The sequence below is a fragment of the Branchiostoma belcheri genome, unplaced genomic scaffold (genome assembly GCF_001625305.1).
Source record: "Branchiostoma belcheri isolate BF01 breed outbred unplaced genomic scaffold, Haploidv18h27 scaffold413, whole genome shotgun sequence".
NCBI classification, from domain to species: Eukaryota; Metazoa; Chordata; class Leptocardii; order Amphioxiformes; family Branchiostomatidae; genus Branchiostoma; species Branchiostoma belcheri.
The window spans coordinates 36,998-57,755 of NW_017804036.1; the positions used below are offsets into that span (position 1 = coordinate 36,998).

The 20,758-nt window shown below is 42.0% G+C and overlaps 1 protein-coding gene across 1 annotated transcript in view; it reads left to right on the top strand.

Moving 5' to 3' along the window:
• LOC109477939 overlaps nt 1-20,758 on the top strand; it is a 22,912-nt gene extending 2,154 nt beyond the window's left edge. The window contains exons 2-12 of the mRNA XM_019779401.1: nt 599-805; nt 1,246-1,335; nt 9,487-9,648; nt 11,275-11,421; nt 12,557-12,668; nt 13,837-13,947; nt 15,704-15,903; nt 16,663-16,777; nt 18,824-18,966; nt 20,143-20,178; nt 20,295-20,758. Coding sequence (XP_019634960.1) covers nt 599-805; nt 1,246-1,335; nt 9,487-9,648; nt 11,275-11,421; nt 12,557-12,668; nt 13,837-13,947; nt 15,704-15,903; nt 16,663-16,777; nt 18,824-18,966; nt 20,143-20,178; nt 20,295-20,450 — 1,479 coding nt within the window. The 3' untranslated portion in view covers nt 20,451-20,758. The remainder of the gene's footprint in view (nt 1-598; nt 806-1,245; nt 1,336-9,486; nt 9,649-11,274; nt 11,422-12,556; nt 12,669-13,836; nt 13,948-15,703; nt 15,904-16,662; nt 16,778-18,823; nt 18,967-20,142; nt 20,179-20,294) is intronic.

Below are 20,758 nucleotides of genomic sequence, written 5' to 3' on the forward strand. Positions count from 1 at the left end.
GGACTACCCAGGCCTAGAGCCAGGTCAGAGCCTCGGAGGACGTGATCTTTTTTTTTTTTTTGAGAACAGGCGAAAATCAATGCGCGCGCGGATGTCATCCATAAAATTAAGTCGGTGTGGCCTAACTACCATGGACTACCCAGGCATAGAGCTATGCCAGTGCCTCGGAGGACGTGATCATTTTTTTTTTAATTAATGCGCGCGTGGATGTCATCCATACAATTAAATCAGTGTGGCCTTACTCAAGCAACTGGATATGATTTTGGAAAGGGTCAGACGTTTCAGTTAGTATCCACTAGCTTTCGTCAGTGACTGAGAGACCAGAGGGGAAAGCAGGTTTATAAGCACAAACTATTGATTGATATGCAAATAAGTGAAGACAATTTTTGGAAGTCCAAAAAGAAACAAAAGTTAGACGTTACAAAAGTTAGAAGTTACAAGGAATCTTGAGCTATCTTTAAACGAAAGACCGTGGTAACAGGTGTACCAAAACCACTGTATTGTGCTTGAAAATTCATGCGAAGTGCTCAACAAAAGTTTACTTTGAAACGTAGACACAAGATACAAAGAAATGCTTTATATATTTTGTCTTTGATAGGATGGGTCCGAAATAAACCCGGAAAAACTGAAGAAACTAGAAGAAGACTACCTTCAGCGACTGGAGGACCGGCCGTCCCTGCCTCATGTCGCGCTGAGGACCCTGGGAAGGTTTCCTCTCATCCTGACCACCAACATGGACTGTCTGGTGGAGCGGCTGGTCTGGGCACCGCAGGGCATTGTGGGGGAAGCTCTCAGGCTAGACCAGGTCAACTAGCATTTCACATACTATCAAGTTCATCTGTGTTGGTAGTTACATGTTTAAAGTTCAAACTTTTGACCCAACACAATAAAGTTCTCTCACCTAGAACTTTCGACCAGTCCCTCTGGTCTTCTTCAGTAGACTGACCCAGTGAAGCTTGTCACGTGGCTACTATGGGGAAGACGGTGACTGGTTGAAAGCTCCAGGTGCATGAGAGAACTTTATTGTGTTGGATCAAAAGTTTCAACTTTAGCATTTTTGATATACTTTGTCAGAGCTTAAACATTTTTCCCGTAAGATTCTTTATAACGCTTTACACTGTTGCTAGTGACTGACATAATCCATGACTTGTATCTTGTATATGTTTTGGCATGTCAAATTCTCTGTATTCTTGCACAGTGAGGTTATCAAAGTCAGTTGTTTCTGTTTTTCACCTCTATCTACAGCTGAGCTTGTTGGCTTCAACATGGCCGAATTTTCACCATGACGTCATCGTCAAGTGTTTCGGGGATTCGAGTCTTCACGCAAGGGCAACGGTATGTAGGACACAGGCAGGCAGTTCGGCTGTCAGAATTTTTCTTTTGATTTCCTGGTTTTTTTTATGTTTATCGAAGGAAAACATATTGTTACCTTCGCCAAGAAGGTTATGTTTTCAGTAGCGTTTGTCTGTGTGTGGGTATGTGTGTTTGTGTGTAGTTTAGCAAGATAACTCGAGAAGCAGTGGATGGCTTGGAATGAAACTTGGTAGGTAGGTAGGTCTTCATGAGACCTAGAAATGATTAGATTTTGGGCCCCCTGGCGGCTTTCCTAGGTACTGCAGCAGAACTTCCGGTTTTGATATCTCGTGATCTGGACATGCTAGGGTCACGAATTTTGGATGGTATATAGCTCTTGGAATAGGGAAGAAGTGACATGAGTTTGGGTCCCCTAGCGGCTTGTTCTGGAACTGCAGGAGCATTTGTTGAAAATTTTTCGAAGGAGGATAATTCAAGAACCGGTTGACGGATTGTCGTGATTTTTGGTATGTAGGTAGTTGAAGTGATGCTTGACATGATCAGATGACAATTATGCAAATCAGGAGCTAATTTGCATAATTAATGAGGAAATTCTATAAATCTGCTTTGTTCGATAATAGAACTATGAACCACTTGTGACATCACTTGTGAGAACGAGAAAAACATCTGAGGATATAGATTATGTAAATGAGGACCTAATTTGCATAATAAATGGAAAATTTTTATAATTTCATAGTTGTAACTGCTGGGAATTTCATACTTGCCACATTTGGAAGTTAAGTGAAGGTGAACATCAACAAATATAATTTATTCAAATCATGGTCTCATTTGCATAATTTATGAGGAAGTGCTATAATAGCATTTTTGTTAAGATAAGGCTGTCATTGGGTGGAGAATATGATCAACTGATATAATCCATGCAAATGGGGCTCTTATTTACAAAATCAATGATTAAAATTGTATAATTTGTCAACCACAAGGGTTAACATCATTTGGCGAAGGTATGAGATCGTGGAACTCTTGTTTTTACTCAGTTTCTTCCTCCTCTTCTGTTCCAAATGCTAACCTCTGACCTGGCCAATGACATGATTTGTTGACGTCTGTCACCATGGTGACTGGTGTTCGGTTACATAATGCTGCAATTTCATGGTCTGCTCTGCCCCTGTCACCATATACTCGCAGTACATGTATGTGGATGCGTTCGAGTAAAAATTAACAGAGCAGACCATGTCCGAAGGTTAACATTATGCATTTGCTTTGCAAATGTTACTTCTCTAGTTTCTTTTTTTTAATTCATTAATCAAAAGAAAATATAAACACTGAAGCATCCATTATAAAATAATTCAAATCATAAGGCTGATAATGAAGAAAACTCATTTCCTTGTTTGCAAAAATTGAGTTGATCCATGGGTATGAATCTTACGTTAAGGCGAGTAGGAAGAAAGTATTGTTTGCTATATTTATATTTCAGTCCATACCATGGTATGGATAAAATATATTGTGTTCTCTCATGTTTCTTCTCCTCCTTCTCCTCCTCCTTCTCCTGCCAAACAGTCAAAGGGATTCAACTCCGCCATCATTCAGCCAAATGACTTGAAATTTGGCATGGAGGTAGAGTGGGCCAATACCCCCAGGAGTTGTTTTTTTCATTTTTTTGATACATGCCTTTGAAAAATTTTATGAAGGTTTTTTGGGGCATTTTTCGCCAAAAAATGGATTTTTTGGATCCTGAGCCCTGGTTTTACAACCAAATGATCTGAAATTCGGTATAAGGGTACCTTGAACATGTGTCTACAGAATAGCAGTCACATATTTGGCATACATCACTTCCAAATGACTCATTTGGGGGACTTTGATGGCTATTTTCAGCCAAAAAAGGGCCAAAAGTGCTATACCCGTTCCATGTTCTATCTAAAGAATGGCCTGTTCCATCTGCATGCCGTTGGCCATGGAACACGTGTTCCATTGCGGGTTACCTCGGGTCACATTGCACGTAAGTCGTGCGTAATGACCCACACATTCAATTTTATGTGCCTAAGACCTTCAAGATGTATCAAATCTCATCATTGTTAGTATTTGCATACCTGTAATAAGATCAGTAAAGCTTTCGCGATTCAATGTGCTTGTTCTTGCATCTTTGTTCTCAATTACATAGCTACTATATAATTCATTTATTTGAGAATCTTTGCCAGTTTTACACTGGGATAAGTTTGGAATAGTCCACTTTTGCGTGGGAGGGAGATGGACTGAAATATGCTGTATTTGCTCCCAAGCAAATATCGGCCTCTCTAATTAAATTTCATTATTTCTTTTCCGCCTGGTAGACTAATCCAGTGGCTTCCCACTGGGAGATGTAGAGTGGGACGTCCACATACAACGCGTTTATCAATGTTAGAGAAAGACACTGGTCTCGCAGGGACTGCTCTAGTGTCTGCCATGAGGGACATGGGGTACTGGACTCCAGTACTGTATCTGTATCGATATAACCGGTATAACCGCCCTTCGGCGTAACACACCAGCTTCGCAGGCACGCGGCGCGGCGGCAGCTAGCTATATCGCACCGAACGACTTGTTACACTCATCATCTTTGCACATTTGATTGCAAGAGTTGTTTAAAGCTTTCTAGTGATGATGCCCCAACTGTGCTTGGTGGCAACGAGTTCTAGTCTACGATAGTTCTGGGGAAATACGAGTTTTCGAATACCTCAATTATTGGTTGATAAGTCTGATATTTGAAGGCATGACTGTTTCTTGTATTAGATACTTAGTGGTTGGTACGTCCACCAGTTTATTAGTTTTAGTACGTCCACCAGTTTTGTACATCATGCACAGTCTGGATATTCTACGTCTGTCTTCCAGCGACCCCCACTGTAGGTTTCTCTTCATTTCCGTTACACTAGCACCCCTTTGATAGTTAGTACCAGTGGCTTTCTCTATCATTGACAAAAGTGTAGTATGTGGTACAGGAGTGACTTTATTAATATAAAACTACTAAACGAACAGTAACTTCTCCGCATTTAGAACATTATAATTACGATATGTAAATATTAATATTTGTACCAAATGTCAATTTGTAAATAGCCTTATCTATTGATGTGAAAAGTATGCAGTTCAGCCACTTTACCTGGCTGCGATGTACATTTTTAAGGATCATGTTGATCAAATAAACCATTCATTCATTCATTCATTCATTCATTCATTCATTCATTCTTCTTCTTTCTCTTTATTTCCTCCCATAGGAGAGCAGTGTCACACCAATACAACATAAAAATCACTTCACATATACTAATTAAAATATGCTAGTTAAAATATATCTTGTAGGGTATTTACAAGGGTGATCAAACGATCATAATGTCGGCAATTAAAAGATATTTACTTTACGTCACGAATTACACTATAGGGTATTTTCGTTTGTTATCCTCCTTTTACACCGTAATAAAATGTTCAAAGGGCATCAAAAGTCTCTGATTCAGTCCTTTTTGCCTTCACTTCAAGACTCAAGTTCTTCTAGCTAAATCCCTTCTCAGCTACAACGCCATTCTGCAGGTAGAGAGTAGAACCCAGGGAACATTGTCCTCTCTGTTATACCCCTCCCTGGCTAGTGTCTCTTTCTAGTTCTGGTCCTCTCTCCTCAGCCTTCTCTCCTCAGCCCTCTCTCCTCAGCCCTCTCTCCTCAGCCTTCACTCCTCAGCCCTCTCTCCTCAGCCCTCTCTCCTCAGCCTTCTCTCCTCAGTCTTCTCTCCTCAGCCTTCTCTCCTCAGCCTTCTCTCCTCAGCCTTCTCTCCTCAGCCTTCTCTCCGCAGCCTTCTCTCCTCAGTTTTCTCTCCAGTTCTTCCCTGCCTTCTCTCTGCTTCTCTCCATTCCAACTGTTCACCTTTCTTTCCATGTGGCATGTTTTAGTGCCATAGTTGCCAATGGGCGGAGTAGTTTGGCTGCTGTTGTAATGAAGGCGCACCACACTTCTGCGTCCACTTCTTCTTCTGTTACTTCCGCTCCCAACATAATTTCTGTAAACCTCTCTTCTGGCTGTTCGTGTACTCTTGCCATCACCCTTACTCCCAGATAGTTCGCTAGTTCTTCTGCCAGGGCTTGTCTCAGGTGTATGAATGTTGTACATCGGGTGAACAGGTGGCCCACTAGGTCTTCTGTGTCCGACTTACAGGTTGGGCAGGGCTTCTGTTGTGTTGGTGGGACAGTACTAAGGAGGATTAGGTTCTTTAGATCTCTTTGGTGCTCTGGTTGTTGTCTTGCTAGTACCCATAGTTTATGCGGTTTCTCGCTTGTCGGATGTACTTTGTAGAACCTGTGACATGTGCTTTCAGAGGACACTGTGGCCTGCCACCTCTCATTTCCTTTAGCTCGTATTGTTGTCTTCACCAGTTGCTTCCATTCACTTGCTGAAGGGAAATTCTTCGTCAGCCAGTATTCTTCTAACCATCCTTCCAAGCCATATTCTCTTGCTACTTCAAAGCACTCACTGACTAGACCTCTTGCCTTCCTACTTGTTCTTCCTAAGACGTAGGAGTATAGCCTGAACAAGAAGACCTTCTTCGCCAGGATTGTGTTGCGCATAGAGACAAGTCTCCCAAATAGGCATAGTTTGAACCTGTCCAGAACTGATTTCAGGCTCTCCATTCCCAGGGCACCAAGGCTCGCCGTTGTCTCTGTCTGGAAGTGCATGCCTTGCATGCGCTTAACTCCACTTCTATGTACTCTCTCTAGTTTCAAGAGATCACTGTTTGACGGGCTCCAAAACTCACTTCCGTGTAACATGCTTGGTATCACTAGTGTGTTGTATAGGGTTTTGGAGATTAAGGGTTAGGTTGCTGTCCTTCACTGCCTGTTGCCAGAATTGCACTAATCCTTCCCTTTCCCTTTCTGCAGGCTTGCTCAATGGTTTCCATTGATGAAAGTTTGGCTGAATGTTGTACTCCGACATGAGTCACCACACTTGTTTCTGGTATTGTTCTTGTGCCCATTCTCCAGCAGTAGGATGCATTGGGCGTCTGCTGTATGCTACTTGTTGATCCAAATACAACACATTTACTCTTGTCAGGGGCAAACTCAAAGCGCCATTTTCTTCCATACTGGGTCATGGTGTCGATCATTCTCTGCAGGCCCATCCTTGTGCTAGCTAGTAGACAGATATCGTCCGCTAATGCTGGGGAAGCGCAACACATGCCTCCCATGCACACTCCACCTGGCTGGGCTTGTAGTTCTTCATGCACGTCGTCAGTAGCTAGTAAGTAGCAAGTCAGAGATAAAATCCCTCCTTGATTCACTCCTCTTGTTGTGTTGAACTCTCTTGATAGACCACCGTTTAAGAGGACTGCGTACGTACAGCCTGTGTGCATGTGTTTGAGAAGTCTCCATAGTTTGCCATTTATCCCTCTCCCGTACATTTTAAATAGTAATCCCTCCAGCCAGACAGTGTCATAGGCCTTCTTAGTATCCAAGAAGCATCCGTACACCAGACTCCCTCTCTCCTTGAAGTGATTGATCACTTCTCTTACAATGAACGCAGTTGTTATGTTACTACATCCAGCTTGGCTCCCACTCTGGAGTTGGTGAGGTATACCCCCTATCACACAGCCATGGGCTCCACCTGTTATACAATGTCCTCTCCCACACCTTTGATATAACCGGTAACAAGGTTACGCCTCTATGAGAGTCCAGATCAGTCTTGTTTGTTTTTCCCTGTTTCAGGAGGGGTATCTTCACTCCCTTCTTGAAGCCAGCTGGGATATATTCCCTCTCCCTGATTGCATTAAACAGGTTTGTCAGACGGGTCCACAGAGTCTCACCGCCAAATTTGATGTGTTCATAGACTAGTCCATCAATTCCACCACTTTTCCCATTCTTTAGACCCTTGCAGACAACTGCTATTTCCTGCAGTGAAAAGGGTTCTTCAAGTATCCCTTCTGTATTCATGTGGCTCTCCTCTTCCATCTTAACCACTTCTTCTATGATCTTTCTTTTGTGCACTCCATCAAAGATGTTGTCTTCTTCCTCCTGTTCATTACCTAACTTCTCAAAATGTCTTGCCCAGGTTTCTCTCACCTCAGTGGGATCTGTGATAACTCGTTCCCCGACTTTTACGGCCTGTGGCTTATCTACTCTGCCTCTTCTCTGTCCCACTCTTTTCCAGAACTCTTTGTCATCAACTCCAGCGAATGCGGCCAGTTCTTCGTTCTGCTTCGCTTCATGCAGTATCTTTGCTTCTCTCAGTTCTGTCCTGAGCCTGTTTTTGCTCTCTTTATATGCCCTGTACAACTGGTTGTCTTTTTCCCTCGGTTTCCCGCCTTCTTTCCACTGGAGCCATGCTTCCACTTCTTGTTGGTGCACTTCTGTCAGATCTGGTGTCCAATAAGGTTTCTGGTGTTTCTTTCTTTCTTTCGGAGGCATCACTTCCTCGGCTGTTCTTATCAGTATTGTTGTGATTGTCCTGAGTTCATTTTCTATGTCTTCTGTTGACATCATAGTTGGAGCTCTACTTGTTCCCAGCCTCTCCTTCACTCTCCTTCTATACATCTCTTTCTCCTCTTGGTCAGCTTTATGCCACCTGGGCTTTGTTTTGGGCATGGCTTCCTCCCACTCCCTGGGCTTGTTGGTAAATGTGGCAACCACAGGGTTGTGGTCAGATAAGTTGAGACTGCAATCTTCCATCACTTCACAGGCGACTGTTTCTGCTATAAGGGAGTATGGGACGAGTATGTGGTCTATTGTTGACCGATGGTTCCCACTGGCATCATGGAACGTGTATAAAGGCCCTTTACACAGCTGGCTCAGGTTGAGGGAAAACAGAGCTAATTCTTCCATTGTGTTCTCAAGTTCTCTTCCTCTCTTAGACCCCTTCCCTCTGCCTCTGGGGCCTCCATTCTCTCTTCCTCTCTGCTCACCAATGTCTGCATTAAAGTCTCCGACAAGTATTACCTCTCCTTCATTTTCATACTTTCTGTATATTTCTGTTATAATGTCCAAATGTTCCCTGTAGGTTTCAACCGCCAGGCCACTGTATGGCATATAGACTGCAAAGACAAAGATTTTCTGGCCGTTCTGGAGCCTGACTCTCACTCCAATAATTCTGTCGTTGCCATCCTCAAGTTTATGCACTGCATAGTCAATTGACTCCTTCCACAGTAGGGCAACTCCTCCCTGCCCTCTTCTCCACAGTGTGTTATGTCCCTTTAGCTGGTTACTTGCTCTTCCCCACCCTCTGTGGCTAATCATCACTTGGTCAAGTTCAGGTAGTGCCTCCTCGTATAACCAATGCTCAGTAACTGCAAGGATGTCTATATGAGCTAGATGTTTCCTTATGAATGGCAGTGCTGTCACTATTCCCCTGGCATTGTAGCAACCAACTGTCAGCTCTTTAGGTGTACATGTGCTTGAAGTATCGGTGACAATCACTGTGCGTCCTGTGAGTCTGCTGGCCTTGTGTAAGGACTGCCACTTGTTATTTGGTTCCTCTCACCATTGTCTTTACTCTTGTCTTTCCTTTCCAAGTCTGCCAGGTTGCTTTGTGTCTTCTGTCCCAGTTTCATGTCCTTGTTCTTATAAGAAGTCTCTGAAACCCAAGCCCTGCATCTGACTCCCTGGGGCCAGAAGTTGTCCCTGGTTACTAAGTGGGCTTGTTCCACCGGGACGTTGATTCTTGCGAATGCCGTATCTTTCTGTTTAGACGCCATGATCCTTACAAAACTCAGCTGGACGCCCTTGTTCTGTGCGAACTTATATATCATGTTCTGCAGTCTCATAGGATCTGTCTTCTTCAAATAACCCAAGAAGAACCTCTCTATCATTGACAAAAGTGTAGTATGTGGTACAGGAGTGACTTTATTAATATAAAACTACTAAACGAACAGTAACTTCTCCGCATTTAGAACATTATAATTACGATATGTAAATATTAATATTTGTACCAAATGTCAATTTGTAAATAGCCTTATCTATTGATGTGAAAAGTATGCAGTTCAGCCACTTTACCTGGCTGCGATGTACATTTTTAAGGATCATGTTGATCAAATAAACCATTCATTCATTCATTCATTCATTCATTCATTCATTCATTCATTCATTCATTCATTCATTCATTCATTCATTCATTCATTCAAACGTGCCTTACTGAATTATCCGGAGGCATGATGATGATTATGATGATTTTTTGCCCAGGTGGAGGGCAAACAGCGGATGGAAGAGCTGTGCACATCTGACGGGGAGGAGGTCAGGTTCTTGGAACAGCTGTTTGACGAGCGGTCCGTCCTGTTCCTCGGCTGCGACCCTGATCAGCCCCTGTACACCAGCGCCCTCCAGCGGTTTGCTGAAAACTCCAAGGTGGGAAGCCAATTACAATCACAAGACATGTAAAATCTCCAAGTGGATCGTTTGGGTGGTTACAAAAACTGTATCAAACTAGCCAGACATTTACCATTGGCCATCCGATGAAAACCTAAAATGGCGCCGCGCGGCGTGGGTCACGCTATCCCGTCAGACACTGCGTTCGGGTCAGCGGCGGTTCATTTATAATGCGTAAAATAAATTCTCAAGCGGAAATAAAGTGATTTAATTCCATCCAGGGAATAATCTAACGTTATGGGAACACGCAGGACCTCGGCAAAACTTTTCAGAACAAAATTCATAAGCCCTTTTGCATGCAGTACCGCCGACCGCCGGTACTGCCCGCGTTCGGGGCGGGGCATATCTCTATGTAGTGCCGACTACCACCGGGGCCGCTCGCGCGCCGGCAGACGCGCTAAATTTTATAAGAAAACGTCATTCTTTGTGGCCCTAAACACTCATTTTTTTATTTTTTTGGTGGTCCAGTGTCTTTATACAGGCACTTAACTGTCCATTTATGCCATCTTTGCTAACATTTAATGTGTAGATCTGGGTCATTATACGATCTAGTCGGACCAAATTCTATACGATACGCCGGAATATACGATAATGCGCTATACAATTATGCATTGTTTTTACAATGGTGTGAATGGTAAATGGTTTGGTGTTTTAGAATTATATACAATTACCCGAAATATACAATTATGAGAAATACAAATAAGTGGAATCCCCTGTATCAAGCCGAAGACCAAACCTCTGGTTGGACTTGGTAAGTTATGTAGCCAACAGCCAACTTTGTCAATCAACAAAAACATAAACTGTAACCTACGAAGTGCTACAATTTATATGTTTAGCAACATAAATCTCTATTCCTATATTAATCTACTCTCTGAAATTCCACATGCTTTTCTACCTGTTTTACGTAGCCTGGGTACCATCCGGATTTTCGCTACGCAACGGATTTTCATAAAAAAATCGAGCGTTGCGTAGTGAAAATCCGGATGGTACCCAAGCTAGTTTTACGAAGAGGGAAGAAACAACGTTAAATATATCAATATAACTATAGCCTTATAGGTTCATCCATCTGTATGCAATAGATGTAGTGTAGCACCTTTGTAGAATTTTAGCGTCTATACGACGTATTTGAAACTGCATGTATCGCGCTTAACCCTCATGGGCATGAATGTGCAAATAAACATCATTGCCATTGTTAGTGTCAATATATTGTTTCTCATTATATTGTTTGATATATGTATTGACTAATTTAATGATGTGTTATATTTTCATCTTCTTGTAGCCAATCCTACTTATCTAGTTTGGCTCACCGTATTGTTTCACTACTTATGCTTAACTTAATTATTTTGTTAATTTGATTCATTTTTCATTGTACTTGTTTACTATCTTTTTATTACTTCTTCATTGTTATTTGTATTTGATTCAACAAACTGTAGAAATTGTAAAAACATGAAGGGGAGGACTTGAAATAAGCCACTGCGGCTTTTCTTCCTGCCCTTGCACATTTATTTCTTTGTATTATTTTGTATAACTTTGTATAATTTTTCATTATGTGCTAAATGAAAATAAATAATTAAATATAAGATATGTTTGTACTTTTTCTCACAGACAAGACATTTTGTAGTAGTGCCTGCCCGGCAGCGTGGTGTGGAGGAGCGGGGAAGCCTGTCTGTTCTGCACGTGGAACTGGACCTCCCGTCTCTCGCCCAGCTCCTCAACCCGAGCGCCAAACCGCCGCTGACACCCACCGACAAAGTACGTGTACGTACTCTGTCGTACAATAGTTTGGCAACATTTTTTTCTATTCCAACATGTTATCACCAGACGTGGTGACGACACACTCAAGTTTTGTTTTTCAACTTATATTAATGCCGCCACCAACACAGGGGACAAATACATGACGGGACAATACTCATTTACACCTGAGGAAAGTCGTGTAAAGTGCCTTTCCCAAGGGCACAATATCGGTGGCATGTCAGGACTCGAACCCAGGACTCTTAGGTCCGAGTCGCGCACTCTGCCGCTACGCCACACGACCACACAACATAAACCGAGCATACATGTAATGGGCTTCTACTGAGAAGCACTACCTGGGATACACTTAGCAATTCCACTTCACGGTGTTCTAAACCAAAATCTACACGTCTGCTGGACGGCAAGCCAAACGTCAAACTCCTCTGTGGACCAAATGTTCTAGCCCGGGTACCATTCGTATCCAAACTGTACAGATGGCACCCAGGCTGAAAAAAATGAAATGGAAGCAACAGGTACATCCTTGCCGTACAGGTACATATGGAATTTATCAAAAGTCCATCGTTTGATCGAGTGAGACGGCGTATCGGATGCAACCTGCAGGTGTTGGTACACCCCTGCCCCACCAATGGTATAGGAAATGATAGCGTGTATAGTACATGTGTGAGTTAACTGTCCTTGGTGCTGAATTGTCCTTGGTGCTGAATGCCTTCCACCAAGGGGCTTCAACATGAAAGATGTGCACTTTACATGACTTTCCTCACTCCACCCAGGTGTGAATGGGTACTTCGGTTGGGGAAAGTCGTATTGAGGTCACCTTGTGGCGCCGAATGGCAGCCGCACAGACCCTTGCGACAGTTCCACAAAAAATAATTGTGGAACAAATATGTGTATCATGTGTATTATTTGATTGTTGTAATTGTTGTGATTTGTATTCATTATTATGTGATACCCTGCATCAATTCAGCCGTATAAAGGCTGCGACTGCACGGGTACTGTTTGGACAATAAAACCATTTATTATTATAATTATTATGATTATTATGTGCCCTAGTTTGCGTCACGGCAGGATCAACGTTGTGAGCCCGGGTATTTCTTTATTTTGCATACGGTTTTACTATATAGACATTTTATCATAGGCCGTACCAAATACTACCAGGAAAGACACAGACATGAAACAGGGAGAGGACATTCCTCCCGGATGTGACGTCATCCAACTACTCTGTCTCGGAACCGGCAAGGGCACTACAGGTAACGTTACATTGCTTCCATTTCTATTTTTTTTCAAATTCAAAATAAATTCTAACCTTCTGTTTAAATATAGTGAAGTGTGTAACTGGATATTGATTAGGCCATGTTGATTTGATTATATGGATGACATCCGCGCGCGCATGAATTTTCGGCCGTTTCCAAAAAAAAAAAGTTTTCAACCATACTGCCAAAAATCATACAAAACAGCTACAAAATGAGCAAAAATATACCATAAGTTACAAAAAAATTAATAAAAACTATACCAATGTCGTAGAATGCCAAAATCAAACGAAAAAAGACAAAATTGTAAAGAAATGAACTTGAAGACTAGATTATTCGCCAAACCATATTCTGTGCCATTTGCTCAACCCTCATGACCACGTAGATTTCATAATGAAAAGAACTTTTTTTTGCAATACTTTTTTTATTCGCACGCGCGCATCAGTTTTGGGGCTCCCGGAGGATGTCATCCATATAATCAAATCAACATGGCCTTAGTGCAGATACAGATCTAGATACACGTATATGACAGGCAGGTGTAGGTAGTCAGTCTCATACGTCTTTGAGGCCGTTGGGGCAGTGAGTTGATGATCCACTGTGTCTAGGGCATGGTATTGGAAGGTGGAACCCATCTCTCTTCTTCCACCCCCTTTCACAATGTACCTCACCAACCAAAGTCAAGTACCTATTTTGCACCTAGCTGGATGGGGGTGAGGAAAGTCGTGTAAAATTCCAAGCGCCTTTCCAAAGAACACAACGTCTATCCAGGAATGCAAGGAATCGAACTCACGGCCTCTCGATCTCTTCGTGTCTGCTGGCCTAGCCTCTTGGACATTCGACGCCACACACACAGATATGTACTAATATAGAACTAGAAAGGTAACCTTTGCAAAGCAAATGCATAATGATTACCTTCGCATACGGTCTGCTCTGTTAATTCTTACTCAAACACATTCATACATATGGTCAGGCAGGAGCCTAAATCCCTCCTGCTATGAAATTGCAACAACCCTACGCTAGTTACCATGGTAACAGACAGTCTGGTTCAGATCATTGGCCTTTCTAATTGGAGAAGAAGAAAAAGAAGAAAAGGAAACGTAGCAAAACAATATGTTTTCCTTCGGTGTACACAAATATCCATAACTTACCCAGTGTGACCTCCTACCAGCCGTTCTGACAGGAGAACCCAGCTCCTCTATGGTGGTTCTACACAACTCCAGACCTGTACTGCTGGTGGACGTGGGGCTGGGAGTAACACAGTCTCTTCTGCACTACATAGGTAAGGATGGCTTTTTTAATTCTTCAAGAGGACAATCCTCCAGGTTTAGTCTGAGTGTATAAAATCACCGGATTCCGATGTTTACCTATGTTTTAGTTGCCCTTCTTTTCAAATGTCATCATTGCCAAATGTCATTGTAGAACATGTTTTATATGTTTAAATATGTTTTTAGACTTCGTAACAGTCATGCACCCCAAAACATCTACAGCTCCATGGTTCCCGTCCATTCTACCCACAAGTATTCAACTAGATTTGCCAATTCTTGCAGTTTCAAACTACTTAAACCAAAAACAAACAGCAAAAAGCGAACATTTCTCTACCGGGCCCATTAATCTATGGTACGCCCTGCCACCCAGTATCAAAACACTGACCAGTCTGCATCAATTCAAAAAGGCCATCCACCAGTTGTACATGAGTTAAGTTATATATATTAAATCAAGTCATGATAGTTTTGTTTAACCTGTATATAATTTGTGATGATTATGTATGTTGATTCTCTTTTATTTTTTTGTCAGTATGTTCATATGTTTATATGTTTTGAACCCTAGAAGACTAGTCGTCATGGACTAAAGGGTATCGAAATAAACGAAACATCATGGTAGGCCGTCATTGCCCTCCATACTGTCTTGTTTCTTGCTGTCCATCGTCTCACTGTGTCGGGGGCATCATACTTTAAAAGAGGTAAAAATAGGCCTTTCTCAGACTTTTTCTCGTCTTTGTAGAACGTTGCGAAAAAACGAGCGAACTTTCTTCACCAATTTTAGTAGTATAAAAAAGTACAGTTGTAACATAAACCAATCATCTTATTTCAATATTTCCTAACACATCCTGAGAAACAATATCATTTCTACCATTTGTAGCAGTATCAAAAAGGTCAGTTGCAACATGAGCCAATCATATCTTGGAAGTTCATTTGTGTTGGTAGAAGTCATCATGAAACAAGTTTGAACTGTCCAACACAAGAAATTGGACTTACCCAAATTTTCGACTATACAAGGAACGTCACGGAAGCGGTGGATTGCTCATTCCCTGACAAAGACTGGAGTTGTACAGTCGAAAATTCGGGTAAGTCCAATATATTGTGTTGGAAATTGCAGTTCAAACTTGTCAACTTCATAATAGTGAAAGTTTATTGCAAATACTTGCCCAAGGGCTAATTGCAGTTACAAACAACATAAGGAAGAAAATACAGTGGTATGTGAGACTATATCTACGTCTAGCATTATACTATATTCTACAACATACATGGCAACTACTAGTTTTACTGGGTTTGACTTCTTCTTTTTAGGCAATGGAAGACGAATTTACCCACTTCTTCTATAATGTGTGGGTTCTTTGATTTTAGTAGTGAAATTGTTTTTTCGTGGTAGGGAATGGTGGGGAAGTAAGGGAGCATTTTGGACACGGTGCAAAATAATTGTTTTCTGATGTCGTCATAAAATGGACAGTTAGAGATGAAATGAATTTCGTCTTCCACTGCATTTGAGGGGCAATATTTACAAATTCTCTCCGACACAGGCAGTTTCGTATATCGCTTTTTTTTAAACACTGTTTATTCAAATCGTGAAAGCAAGTACAGGTAGAAGTAAATATGCATACACAGCTACTTTTAACAACTTTTACAGCCATATCCCCAAAATACACGAACCAATCACAAAGAACAGTCACTAAAAAAGATGTCTAAATCACTTAGACACAACAGGTCTTTATATCCCCCTTTTAATGATAATAAAGCAATTATCTTCTTTCTCCACAGCTCCCGAGAAGTTCCCAGACGCGATGTTCGTGACGCACAACCACAGTGACCACGCGGGAGAGCTGCCCCTGGTGCTGGGAGGAACCGCCCAGCGGCGTGTGCTGGCCGGCAAGCCGAGAGTCAAGCTCCTCTGTGGACCGAAGGTTCTGGAACCGCTCAAAGTCCATCGTTTGAGCGAGATGGCGTATCAGATGAAACCTGTAAGTCCACACCTACCAAACCGACGGTATCAGCATGAAAGTTCATCTGAGTTGGTAAATTACATTATGAAAAACTTAAACTGTTCTCCAACTCAAAATTTGACTCACCAGAAATTTTCGACTGAATCACTCAGTCTTCCTCAGCTATCTGATCCAAATGCTGTGGACACGTGATTTTTCCCACGTGTGACGTCAGCAAAGGGTCAAAGGTTGTCTGAAGTCGATATCGCCCCCCCCGTCCACAGCATTTGGGTCATATAGCTGAGGAAGACACTGTCCTTGGTGCTGAACGCCTTCTACTCCTGGCACATTTTCAGTACTTCGTAACAATGCTGGAACGCTAAAGAAAGCATGTGATTTTTGTACTTGAGTTATATCACTATTCATTAGTGATAATATCTTATTATTGATTTCTTGGGCGTTCAAATCAGCCCTTTATTGCTGTCCTTGGTTCTGAAAGCCTTCCAAGGTAATGACTTCTTACTCTTGATGAAAGTGCAAAAAATTTTGCTGAAGACAAACAACAAGAGCGCTGCACAAATTATTTGTATACATTCCTGGACATATTTACAACTATCAAATTGCTGATATCTTCGTTTAAGAGGTTCATCAGTCACGTAAGATTAGCAGTTAGTAGAACATTCACCAATCAGTGACTGTGTTTTGAAAGGTAAAACACGTACCTCCAAATTTTCAATGTCGACTGTATTCTGATATCTTCATATTAGTATTATTGTATCCCCCCACCAATGTTTATAGGATGACGTAGCTGATTGGCTGATCTGTGACCCCGAGGGTGACCCCGTGTATCTTGATGACGTCAAGAATTTCAAACTCCAGGCAGTTAAGAGCCAGCACGACATACCATGCTACGGTATGGAAGACTTTATGATTTGATTTATTACCTCCATGAAAAATGGAGGTATTGTTTTGGCGTGTTTCTCTGTGTGTGTGTGTGTGTGTGTGTGTGTGTGTGTGTGTGTGTGTGTGTCTATGTGTTTCCGCACATTTGTAGTCAGCATAACTTCAGAACGCCTTTATGGATTGTGATGATATTTGGTATGCTGGTAGATCTTAGGAAGCCGAAGGTCAAGGTCAAATATGGGCCTCCTGGTGGCTGACTTTGGTGCTGCAGCAGAACTTCCGGTCTTTGTATCTTTTGCAAGGCAGGGAAAACAGATATGCAGGCAGCGCGGTTTGATTAATGAGGTTCTCCCTCTGGACCCCTGAGTTGACCAGATCTACATGTATTACAGCCTGACCTATTTAGTATTTCAGGCCAAAGGTGCTACTGTATTAGCAGAAAAGCTGTGTGTTTGAAAACAAAAACCTGTGTTATTTTGTTCTGTACTGTAGTGTAGTGTACTGTGTAAAAACATTTAGAAAAAATCATATATTTCATGGAGGTATGAAATCTCATAATTCTTGTTGAAATTGCAACAGTGCAATACACGTGGGATAGGTAGGCAGTTTGTGCCGGTGTTGTGTCCCGCACATGGAAACAAATACAGGACAGGCAATACTCATTTCCACTTGATCCATGAGTTAAGTGGGGAAAGTCGTGTTATTAGTGGAGCAGATAACATCAAATTTTGGAGGAATCTTTCAAATTGTGATACAAGCACCAAACTTGGTACAAATACTCATGAGACATTACTCTTTTGAAAAAGTACGCGGGCCACTTGATTTGACTTTTGGTGCCCCCTAGCGGCGCTTTTTGGTACTGCAGCCGACCTTCTGGGCTTTGTATCTCCTGTTCTAAACATGCTACAGTCATTATTTTTATGTGGTAGAAAGCTGTTAAAGTAGGAAAGAAGTGACGTAAATTTGGTGTCTCTAGCTGCTTGCGTTGGAACTGCAAAGGCGTTTTTTGCTGGTGCACAATTTGCTTCAAGGGCGCTTTTTTTGCTTCGGAAGGTCGGCTGCAGTACCAAAACGCGCCCTTGGAGCAAATTTTTGCACCGGCAAAAAAACGCTCCTGCAGTTTAAACACCGCAACTGAGCAAATTTACAGTACCCAGAAGTATTGGTTGGAGTGTATGATCTGTGGGTTTGTTTGTGTATCCGTCTGTCTGGACAGAGAAGATTGAGAGCACGTGGGTGGAAGGAGGAAGATTGACAGGCGGAATGACAAGCCAAAGGTCTCAGAATCTGACAAGGAGTCAATTATAAGTCTCTGTGGGGGAAGGAAGCCGAGACTCACATGTCCTAAAAATCTAAAATCTTTTATTCCTAGTTAAGAATTTTACTCGTTATCGTGTGACACTATACAAGTATTCAAACCCTATAATGTAGTATAGTAGGAGTATAATAGTATAATTGACCAAACCGTAGTTGTATGTCTCCTATTGCTTTACCTTACTTTCTTAAACACTATACACGCAATGAGCCTTTGGGCATGACGTTTTAAATAAAGCCTTGGTCACAACCCGCCGTACGTGCTTTTTGTCCGTACGCTTTTTGGGAGGCTACGTCTGCACGTTTTTTTTTCTGAAAACGTGGGGAAGGACTGGCGTCGACGCACGTCACTCGCACGTCACTCGCACGGTTGCACAAAGTGTAAGAGTGTGGTCTGCACGCCACGTCTGGCCGTGAGCGGTTGCGTGCATTGTTCGTTGCGCAAGTGGTAAGTGAGTTGTACGTGCTTACAACGTACGATCTCTGTGCGATTGCAACTTGACCGTAAGGAGGCCGCACTCACACGTGCTTCCTCCGTACGGTACGTACGGGGCACACGATGTAGACAGCACGCAGAAGCACGTACGGCGGTTGTGACCAAGGCTTAAAGAATGGAAGCCGCACAGACCCTTGAGACAGTTCCACAAGTGTGTGTGGAGCAAATATGTTATGTGTTATGTCATGTGATTGTAAACCATGCATTAGGAAACCATTCAGCACTATAATTATTATTATCTTCCAGGATTTTTGCTTTACTACAAGGACGAACTGATCCTCGGGTTCTCGGGTGATTCCGGGTTCACGCCGGAGTTGTACGACAAGGTCTTCGAGGCGCCGACTGTTGTCGTGGACGGCCGGACCCCGTCCTCACAGTGGCACGCATCGGTACGGTCTTTTTTTATAATGAAAATGAAAATGAAATACCTTTATTGTACATTCATGCCACGACGGGCTAGGTACAAGTCAAGATATAACAGACACATAACAAACGTATATAGACAAAAGATGCACTACTTGACTTAGACATACATATGTAAGGAACATACAAGGGTACTATACTAGGCTAATACAAAGTGTTCTAGTCACTGATCTAATATAGAGAGGTCAACTTCTTCTCGCTTTTTTGTACAGTGGAAAATGTGGGAGCAGATCATGTTTATGATACAGGGTTTGTCTAGACGCATCAAAAATATAAATTTATCATTTGCGCTTAGGTGTTCAAAGTATGGGAACTTCTCTTTGATATAATTAAAAAGGACAGATCTTTCATTAGAATATAAAGTACAGTCTAAAATAGAGTGTTGTTATATTCCAACATTTCAAGACCAAACATTGCGACAGCACACTCAAGTTATTATATCAACTTATTTTATGCCGCCACCAACACAGAGTACAAATACAGGACAGGACAATACTCATTTCCACCTGTCAGTGAAGTGAGGAAAATCGTGTGAAGTGCCTTTCCCAAGGGCACAAGATCGGGTGGCATGTCAGGACTCTAACCCGGGACCTCTTGGTTCCGAGTCGAGCACTCTGCCGCTTCGTCACACGATCTTTCCTTCCGGTGTATTTTTGTACTCGTATCCTGGTTACCAAACCGAGTCCTAAATCCACTCTGCAAATAGATGTAGGACTCGTAAAGCTATAATAGGTTTGGTAACCGGGATAGTACTTTTGAGGACTTGCCTTTAGCTTGCTTTGAATTCCAGAAACGTTACCAATTATGTATGCTGGTTGTTGTTAATTTTTGTGCAGTGCACTATGATTGAGTTCATAACAACATTAAATTACACAACTCATACAGCAACAAAGACGAAAGCCAGAATGGTTAACGTTATAACTTCTTTGCCTTCATGACCAGATCTATACAGACATACACGTGATGGTATATTCTGCATTTTTTAACAGAGCACTATGGCCGTCAATGTACATGCATGTGAGGCGTAGCATATTTCATAAGGTATGGGCTAAAGCCCCAAGGCTTCTTGAATAAACAAAGATGATTGTTGCCAATAATAGATATTTTATCACACCTATACAATTATTTATTGTTTTTTTCAGTTTGATGAGATTTCAGTCTACTTGAAAGGCCGAGAGGTGAGTTGCATGACAAAGTATATTTTTTTCATCTATCAATGTTTTTTTTTTCATTACAATGGTGGAATTTGTCATCAATTTCGCTATGAAACACACCATGTTATTTTTTTCCGTAGAAGAAGCCCAGAGCTGTTTATGTGACAGGGTATGGCACTGCAGCCGAGTACACGACAGACGACAGCGCCCTCATGCGGTTTGAAAGGGGACTGCGCTACACACTGTGGAAGGGAGAAAATGAACGTCCCGAACTGACGAAGGAAGGGACCAATTAGAAGGAGTTTTTTATGCATGCTGATGGTTAATCTAGTACCTTTTCTGAAAGTTTCCGATTCTAATTGCCTACTTGATACTAGGCTGAAATATTATGCTTAATTGTATATGGAATGCTAATATGTTTATGTTGCATATCAATTTTTTCACAAAAAGGCTATGGGACATTACGTCTTGTATCTCCAAGCAGATCTTTTGGTGTCTGCAAAGGCAGAATCAAAATGGCCAGGCAGTATCCATTGGCCAGTTATCATTTTGCCCAGTTATATGGGACTGAATGTACCTTTTTATACAAGAAGGACAGAAGTAC